This window comes from Dipodomys ordii, unplaced genomic scaffold, assembly GCF_000151885.1.
Source record: "Dipodomys ordii isolate 6190 unplaced genomic scaffold, Dord_2.0 Scaffold184, whole genome shotgun sequence".
Classification (NCBI taxonomy): domain Eukaryota; kingdom Metazoa; phylum Chordata; class Mammalia; order Rodentia; family Heteromyidae; genus Dipodomys; species Dipodomys ordii.
The window spans coordinates 686,364-695,553 of record NW_012267400.1 but is presented as its reverse complement, the minus strand read 5'-3'; the positions used below and the strand labels follow the sequence as shown (position 1 = coordinate 695,553).

The 9,190-nt window shown below is 58.0% G+C and overlaps 1 protein-coding gene across 1 annotated transcript in view; it reads left to right on the top strand.

Annotated features, from left to right (window-relative positions):
• The window catches only part of Cacna1a (calcium channel, voltage-dependent, P/Q type, alpha 1A subunit), a 155,787-nt gene that overhangs the window by 93,691 nt on the left and 52,906 nt on the right, over positions 1 to 9,190 (top strand). The window contains exons 24-26 of the mRNA XM_013034189.1: positions 761 to 820; positions 1,201 to 1,307; positions 8,766 to 8,865. Of these exons, the coding sequence (XP_012889643.1) occupies positions 761 to 820; positions 1,201 to 1,307; positions 8,766 to 8,865 (267 nt within the window). The remainder of the gene's footprint in view (positions 1 to 760; positions 821 to 1,200; positions 1,308 to 8,765; positions 8,866 to 9,190) is intronic.

Sequence of the window (9,190 nt, the reverse complement as noted above, 5' to 3'; positions counted from 1 at the left end):
GCCCCCGGAGGCTGCAGGTTGCGCGCGGCACAGGTCGGGTGTCTAGTGATGGGATGGGTGAGTGCTGGGATTACAGGTGTCCGCCACCGAGCCCGGCACAGCAAACAGTCCTTGAGCCTTGACCCTATCCTAAGCTGGGGGCGCCAAGGAAGTGGCGGCCTTGTGCTTGAGGGGTGACCTGGGAAGATGGGCGGGGACCCAGAAGGGCGGGGCCGAGGGGTGCAGATTCGCGAGGTGTGAAGGGCCCCAGAAGCGGAGACACAGATTGTATCCGTGTCATTTTTGTATCGCTAAGGAAGGGGAACCCAGGGCCTTACCTAGGCTACGCTGAGCCACGCGCACGCGCACACACACGCGCACACACGCACACACACACACACACACACACAACCAGGTCCAAAAGTGGCATTTTTAAGCAGGTGGCCGGGGGGACGGCTTCCCTGAGGAAGTGGTGTTTGAACTCGGGCACACAGGAAGGAGGGGGGGCAGATTTCCGACCCCCCTTCCAGGCTGCCGCGCACCCACTGCAGAGCCCGGGGGGGGGGGGGTCCGGCGGCTTCGGCTCGCGTGGTCTCCGGCGCCCTCTGGTGGCCGTGCTTGGTAACAGCACCCTCCGCTGTCCCTGGAGCCCGGCAGACCCTGGTACCAGGTCGCTGATCATCGGGCAGGGGGAGGCAGGGGGTGGGGAGGGGACTGGGGGGAGCAGAGCAAGCCGGTGACCCCGGGTCCCCTTTTGTCCACCCCTCCGTCTCCCGCCCAGGTGCTGCGGTATTTTGACTACGTCTTCACAGGCGTGTTTACCTTCGAGATGGTCATCAAGGTGAGGGTCTTGGGGGGCCCCCCGTACCCCCGTTGCTCATCCATTAGGGTTGGAGGAGGGTGACAGGGAAGGGGCAGGACCTGGAAGCCATGGGGGGGAAAGGAGGGGGAGGGGACAAAGGAGTGGGCAGGTTCTTGGGAGGCAGAGCTCATAGGGTTGTGGACTTGGGGTTCAGACAAATCCAGACTTCCCTCCCTTGCCCCAGGATCTGGGCTTCAGAGCCTGTCAGTCAGAGCAGGCCTCCTGCGCCCCTCCTCCACGTGGGACACCCCTCCCCCAGGGCAGACAGGTGGCTGTGACCCCTGTCCCGCTCCCCCCCCCAGCCAGGAGGAGGGACCAGAGCACCCTGTTTTCTTCCTCACCGCCCTCCCTACCCGCAGATGATCGACCTGGGACTTGTCCTGCATCAGGGCGCCTACTTCCGGGATCTGTGGAACATTCTGGACTTCATTGTGGTCAGTGGGGCCCTGGTGGCCTTTGCCTTCACGTAAGTCTCCCCTCGAGGCCTCCATGGAGCTCTTTTATTCCCTGTGGCCGAGGGGTGCGGGGGGGGGCAGCATGCACGGGGAGGGCTGCATCTGCATGACTCCATCACCTGACGAGGCCCCCATACTCACCACCTCGCCGCCGCCGCTTCTGTAGACTAGCGCCGACATCTCATCCCCTCCCCGGATCACCGCTGTCTCTTTGGGGGATAGTCCCCCTAAAAAGACAACCCGGAAATGAGTGTGTCTGAGAACCCCACACACACACACGTCACCTGTGGCCCTCCAAGCCGCGGGTGTAGCCCTGGCACTGGCTGCATCTCTCTCCTCCGACGCCGCCCTGGGCCGGGTCACCCCAGCTGCAGGGGGCGATTTCTCCAAGAGGGGTGCCACATTGTGGGGCAGCGTCCGTTCTAGATGGCACCCTGGTTCTGAGCAGCCCTTTCAAGATGGCCCCGTGCAGTGGACAGTCGCTCTGGATGTGGCGTCCAGCTTCTGGACGGCATCCCCCCTTCCCCCCCTCCAGCTGGGGGGCGGAGTCACCACCAGATGACACCCCAAAGGACAGACATGTTCTTACAAAGACTGAGCAGCACCTTGGCTCAAATTCTGGGTATCCATTTCAAGATGGCGCCCTCAGGCTGCTTCGAGATGAAGCCCAGACCCTGGGCAGCCCAGGGGTCCCTGAGATAGGGGTGCATCCCAAGATGGGGCCCAGGGTCTGAGCCCCTCTAAGCTCCCGGGGCCCTGGCAGCTGACGCCTCCGCTGAGGCAGGTTGAGATTTGTGAGAAGCTCCAGACCCAGAGAATTTTGGGGGGCTTGGGTGTGCCCCCAGGGTGAGAATCCCTAAAGACAGCTCCATAGTGAGATTTGGGGGTCCTCTGTGCCTTCCCCTCCCCGTTCCTGCTAGCCGGATGTAGTGGGAACCTGGACCTGACAGTGGGGTCCGAGTCAGTGGCCCATTTCCAGGGGTGGACTATAGGAGGTTGCTGCTCTCCTCTTCCTGGCAATGCATGGCGTCAAGCTGTGTTCAGAGAACCGGAAGTCGCCAAAGGTTTTGGGTGCCTCCCAGGGTAGGGTCCATGCTACCAAGGAGGGGACTCGGCCCTTGCCTGACTTCCCCCTCCCCCCATTCCTCTCTCCTCTCCCCCTCTTCTGCCTTCCTGGCCACCTTGTCTGCTTTTCTTTCTTCTCTTCCTCCCCCATCCCTCTTAACCTCCCCCCTCCCTTGGAGTAATAGAAATGGAACTCAGGGCCCCAACATACCAAGCATTGTCTTCTATTAAAGCAATAGTATACAGTCAGGGTTCTGCTATACTATCAGGAAACACTGTAGCCAATAAATAGAATGCTAAGTAAGGCCAGGCCCTCGCCTAGAATCAGCTACAGCTACTCAGGAGGCTGAGGTCGGAGGCCCTAAGCTCAAAGCCAGCCCTGGGCAAGGAAAAGAAACAAAACCTGTGAGATTCTTATCTCCAATAAACCAGCCGAAAAGCCAGAGGTGGAGCCATGGCTCAAATGGTAGAGCACCAGCCTTGAGCAAAAATATATCAACAAATAAAAAGCTGCAGGACAGAGCCCAGGCCCTGAGTTCTAACTCCAGGAATGGCACAAAAAGAAAAGAAAGCACAGCAAATTCAAGGAGAAAGAGTGCCCCTGAAAAGCGGACGGGGGTCACCAGGGGTGGCGACTCACCTGTAACCTCCAATGTTCTGGAAGTAGCAGCGGGGGGATTGTGAGTGTTCTGGGCCACCTAGACTGCACAGCCGTGTCATGACACACGTACGTACATACACACATGCCTACACATACATGCCCACATACATGCATGCCTACACGCATACATACGTGTTTGTGTGTGTGTACGAATGACAAGCAGTTTCCTTAATAATGTAACATTCAGTGCAAACCAATAAGAAACACTAAACCGCAGTGGATCCGTGGGCAAAGCATACCGACAGAACTTTCCAGCCAGCCATGGCACTCCACTCCTGTCTCCCAGCCCGTGGGGGGCTGGATGACATGGTGACACTGTCTCAAACGAACAAACGACGACAAAACAGTGGCAGCGTTTTGCAGCCCTCCAGCTAGAGTGGCCCGGCCGCTCTGCCCTTCCTCCCCTCCCCTCCCTACTTCCTGCTCCTCCCTCCCCTTTCCTCCCCCCTTCCTCTCTCTGTTTCTCAGCTTCCTCCTTTCCCATGAGGCCAGGCTGGGCCCAGATGAGGGTCCCCGGGTCCCTGGGTCCCTGGTCCCCCACACAGTGCGGCCTCTGCCAGCTGTGTCCCGAGAAAAGTCCGCCCCGGGGAGGCCCCTCTTGTGTGGGAGCCGGCAGACCTCAGAGCCAGCCTGTCAACCCAGTGCCGGCGCCATTGTGGGGTGCTCACCCCTCGATCTACGCCTAGGGTCTCTGAAGTCACCACAAGTCTTTTTGGGGGGAGGGGGGAGGAAGGAAGGGGCACGAAGATTTGAACTCAGGTCCAGGTGTTTTCCAGGCAGATACTCTGCCTTGCTAACCAGGCCCTCAGCACGGAGCCACGCCTCCTGATGGCAAGCCACGCCCCTTGCCGGAGTCACACCCCTCACGCGGCCACTCCCCTAGCGCTAGGACACGCCCCCTTGTCAATGGGCCGTGCCCAGAATGACTAGCCACGCCCCAAACGCCTAGCCACGCCCCGAAGCCTAGCCACGCCCCCAGCCTCCACTCAAAGTGCTTCAACTGTTCTCTGAGTCCATCTGTAAACTACCCCGCGCCCTTCAGCTCCGTTCTGAGGGGAGCTCCCCCTACCCCCATTTCAGGGCCTTCAGGTCACCGGGAGCCCCCGCGGGCACAGGCAGGTGGGAGGTCTTGCCCGGCCCAGAACACCTTGAAATGATGAGAAGCGGGATGGGAGTGGAGACCCCCAGCTGGTGTCTGGCTGGGCCGGCCGCGAGGCCTTTGCCTTTTCTCTGGTTAGGGATGGACGGACCAGGGCTCAGGCCCGCCCCTTCCTCTGCCACACCTTCTGCTCTGTCCCCTGGGCCCAGACCAAGGTGAAGATTACAGACAGTAGATGAACCCCATTGTTCCCAATGATAGCCCATCCTCCACCTGGAATCCTAGCAGCTTTGGGGGAGGGGGGGGTGTAAGAGTTTAGGAAGATCAAGAATCTAGAATGGAAGACAGCCACAGCATAAAATTTATGAGCCAGGGCTGGGAAGGTGGCTCAGTGGTAGACGCTTGCCTTGCATGCATGAGGCCCTGGGTTCGATTCCCCAGCACCACATAAGCAAAAAGAAAAAAAGCCGGAAGTGGCGCTGTGGCTCAAGTGGTAGAGCGCTAGCCTTGAGCTGAATTGCTGAGGGACAGCGCCCAGGCCCAGAGTTCAGGCCCCACAACCGGACCCAAACATAAATAAATAAATAAATTTATGAGCCATCCCCCACCCCTCCAGCTCAACCGACTGGCCAGGTGGAGTCACTCAGGCCTACAGCCCCAGCTATGGGAAGGCATAGGTGGGAGAAGACCAGTCTGAGACCCCGTCCGAAAAACAAAGCTGGGGACATGGTTGAAGGGTAAAACACCTGCTTAGGAAGCACGAGGCCCTGAGTTCAAACCCCAGCGGAGGAAGGAGGGAAGGAGGGAAGGAGGGAAGGAAGCCCAGCACCGGTGGCTCCCGCCTGTCATCCTAGCTACTCAGGAGGCTGAGGTCTGAGGATCGCGGTTCAAAGCCAGCCTGCGCTGAACCACCCAAAAGCCGGAAGTGACACTGTGGTTCAAATGGCAGAGCGCCAGAACTGAGCAAAGAAAGCTCATGGACGGCGCCAGGCCCTGAGTTCAGGGCCCAGGATTGGCACCAAAAACTAAAAAATCCTTGCAGCCACAGCAGCAGGGGCCAAAGCCCCAGGGGAGCCCCAAAGGCTCTGTTGGAGCTTTCCAGAACTTTCCCAGACCTCCTGCTTCTCGGTGATGTGTGTGTGTGTGTGTGTGTGTGTGTGTGTGTGTGTGTGCGCGCGCGCATGTGTGTCGTCCATCCAATAACCGTGAGCCACATCCATGTGTCATCAGCCCGCGCGTCCCGGTGCCCTGGGCGGGGCAGTGGCTGGCGGTGGCCACCCTGCCCCCGCTGCCCGCCACCGGCCTGGTGCCGCCCGTCCTCTCCAGGCCCGGCAGCGCCTCCAACCAGTGCCCACCAACCACATTTCCAGGAAGCCAATCAGCAACTTCCTCCCCATTGCCAAAGGCATCGATCAAGTTGGCTTTTTGTGGGTTGTTGTTTTTTTTCCCCGACCGTGATGAGCTCTGAGGTTTGAGTACAAGATCGGCAGCTCTGGGTTTGAATCCAGCGCTGGTGCTGGCTTGGCCGTGTACCCTTGCAAATCACCACCCCACTAGGCTTCCTCCGATGCAAAAGGGCACTGGGTTGGTACAGGCCAGGGATGGTCCCAGGACACCACGCGCCACAGCAGAACGGCAGATCAGTGGAAATCAGCGTTGGTGGAAACTCCACCAGCACCAGCCCAGAAAGCAGGAAGCTAAAACTCCCACAGCCAGAGGTTGGGGGGGGGGGGCCTGGAGGAAGCCCAGGAGAAGGCCCGGGCAGCGAAGCTATTCTGTGCGTTCTAAAAATGTATCACTGACCTGGTGCCGTGGCTCACACTTGTCATCCCAGCTACTCAGGAGGCTGAGATCTGAAGATCAAGGTTCAAAGCCAGCTCAGGCAGGGAAGTCCATGAGACTCTGATCTGCAGTGAACCAGCAAAAAGCCACAAGTGGAAATGTGGCTCAAATGGAAATGTGGCTCAAGTGGTAGAGTGCCAGCCTCAAGTGGAAAAAAAAAGCCCCGGCCCTGAGTTCAAGACCCAGAACTCACACACACGCACACAGCACACACTTGGATCCCAGCTACAAAGAAGCTGAGGCAGGAGAATCTCTTAAACACAGAAGTCTAGAGATTGACTGGACAACATAACATGACTGTATCTCAATAACAAACAAAAGTCAGGTACTGTGGCTCACACCTGTAATCCCAGCTCCTCCTCAGGAGGCTGAGGAGGCAAAGATGGTGGAGATTGAGAAGATAGCAATTCCAGGGCAAAAAAGGCCAGGAGACCCCAATCACAATGCATAGCTGGACCCAGTGGAGCATCCCTGTCATCCCAGCCATGTGGGAAGTATAAATAGGAGGATTGCAATCTGACGCCAGCCTGCTCATAAATGTGAGATTTCATTAGAAAATAATAATAACTATAACAGAATGATCTGGGGACATGACCCAAGTGCCTGACAAGCAAGCACAGCCCCGAGTTCAAACCCAACACCAAACCATTTCCAGAGCATTCTATCACCACCCACCCATTTCCCAGGGGAGGGTCATTGGCACTGAGGAGCTCAGTCAAGCCTAGACCCCCTCCCTAGTCACCTCCTTTAAGACCAGCTCAGGCCTCCCCAGAGCCCCAAATGGAAAAAGGGGGTCTGCCAGCTCTAAGCAGCAAACAGGAGTGTCGAGTGCTCCTGTAGTTCCTGCCAGCCCTGGGGCAGTCCTACTCCTGGAAATCTGTGTTTGGTGGACCCTGGGGTTCGGGGCGGGCGTGGACGGGAAGGTGTGCAGCTGGAAGCGCGGCCGGGGGTGGAGGAGGGGAGGCCTGGGCCCAGGCGTTCGTGTGTCTGTGCGTGTTCGCGTGTTCGCGTGTTCTGTGTTCTCTCTCCTCTGAGGAAACTCACCGTCTGTCTCCCCCGCCACATCACTTGCCCAGGAGCAGCGCACGGTAAAGTGTCTCTCTGTCTCTGTCTCTCTCTCTCCCTCTCTCTCTCTCTCTCTCTCTCTCTCTCTCTCTCTCTCTCTCTCGTCCTCCATTCCTGCTGTCAGCCACGTGCTTTCTGGGCCTCCTTTGTCTGGCCCTGTGTTCTCAGTACTGTCCTGCCGCTTACTCCAGTGACGACAGAACTCCACACCAGTAGCTCACGCCCGTCATCCCAGCTCCTCAGGAGGAGGCTGAGATCTGAGGATCGGGGTTCAAAGGTCCAACCTCTGGGCAGGGACGTCTGGGAGGCACTTATCACCAGTTAAACACCAAAAACACAAACCAGAAATGGCGCTGTGGCACAAGCGGTAGAGCGCCAGCCTTGAGCAAAAAAAAAAAAAAAGGCTCGGGGACAGTGCCCAGGCTCTGAGTTCAAGCCGCAGGACCAGCACAGATGCGCGTGTGCACACACACACACACACACACACATGTAGAATCTGATCCTGTCATTCTGATCATTCTTGCCCCAAATTCACCGGGTGGGGTACACCCTCCTTGAGACCCATTTCTAATGACTCAGAGAGCTGGAGTGAGCAGTGACACCCCCACACCCCAGACGACAGAGGCGCAGACAAGCCAGAGCCAGGAGCAGGGGGGCTGGGGCAGAGAATGGACACTCTTCCCCTCTGTGATCTAGCAGCTGCCGGGGGTGGTGCCGCACGCCTGTCATCCCAGCACTGAGGCAGGCCAAGGATGAGTCCCAGGCCAGCCTGGGCCCCGCAGTGAGACTTTTATCTCAAAAAACAAACAAAATTAAAAAATGACAACATTACAGCACAGTCAGAGGCCAAAGATCATGGCCCGAAGACACAGGAAGGTGTGGGGCCTGAGCACCTCGAACTCGTGGCCCTGAGGCTGGCTTGGCTCAGAACTCAGAAGCTCCAGGGCTGGAGGTGGGAGAGGACGGGGCGGCCATGAGATGGGGGACACTGGGGGCGCTGATGCCCCGGGGCGGGGTTGGCCACTGAAAGCCAGGCTGGTGGGTTTGGGGATCTGTTCATCTTGCCCCCGCCATGCTGTTCTGGGGGGAGTCCAGGGGTCCCCTCACCCCACTAGCTGAGCCCGTGCAGGCTGAGCCTGCCAGGTGCAGGCACCAGGTGGGGGGGGGGCACTGACCTCGGCTGTGGTCATTTCCTGTCCCTGGCTTCGAGGGAGGGGGCCTGGTGTGCATCACCACCACAAGCATCTTCGAAGATGCTTCTAGAAGGAGGAAGGCTCCCATCTGCCGCCATGGCCCTCCTTAAAAAGAACATAGGATCTTCACATACACACACACACACCAGAACAAAGACCTCACAAGAACTGGGGGGGGGCGGGGCAGTTAACCCCCAGACCAAGTTTGGCAACAGTGGCTCACACCTGTCATCCCAGCAAGTCAGGAGGCTGAGATCTGAGGATCAAGGTTCAAAGCCAGCCCAGATAGGAAAGTCCATGAGACTCCGATCTCTATCTAATGAACCAACAAAAAACCAGAAGTGGAGCTGCGGCTCAAGTGGTAAAGCACCAACCTTGAGGAAAACAAAAAACCAACCTCACTGGCTCTAGAAAGCAAAGGTTGGGGGTTCTAAGCTCACCCCAAACTCCTAGGGCAGTGGGGAATCATACCAAACGTCAGCCCTGCCCCCTTCTCCCAACCTCACCTCTGCTTTTTCTCTTCCCACCCCAACATCGTCCACAGAGGCAACAGCAAAGGGAAGGACATCAACACCATCAAATCCCTCCGCGTGCTCCGGGTGCTGCGGCCTCTCAAAACCATCAAGCGCCTGCCGAAGCTCAAGGTGAGGCTGGTGAGGGAGGCCCGCCGTGTCGGGTTGAGCATCGCTCAAGACCCCACATTGACCGGGCATGGGGGGGCATGCGTGTAATCCCGGCCCGGAAGAAGCAGAGGCAGGACAATTGGAAGTTCAAAGCCAAGCCTGGGCCTACCTAGTGAATTCTAGACTTGAGACAGGTTTCCAAGTCTGAGGGAGGAAATATAGTTTCTTGGTTTTCTTTTCTTTTCTTTTTTTTCCTTGTCAGTTGTGGGACTTGAACTCTGGGCCTGGGCGCTGTCCCTCAGCTCTTCAGCTCAAGGCAAGCACTCTACCACTTGAGCCACAGTGC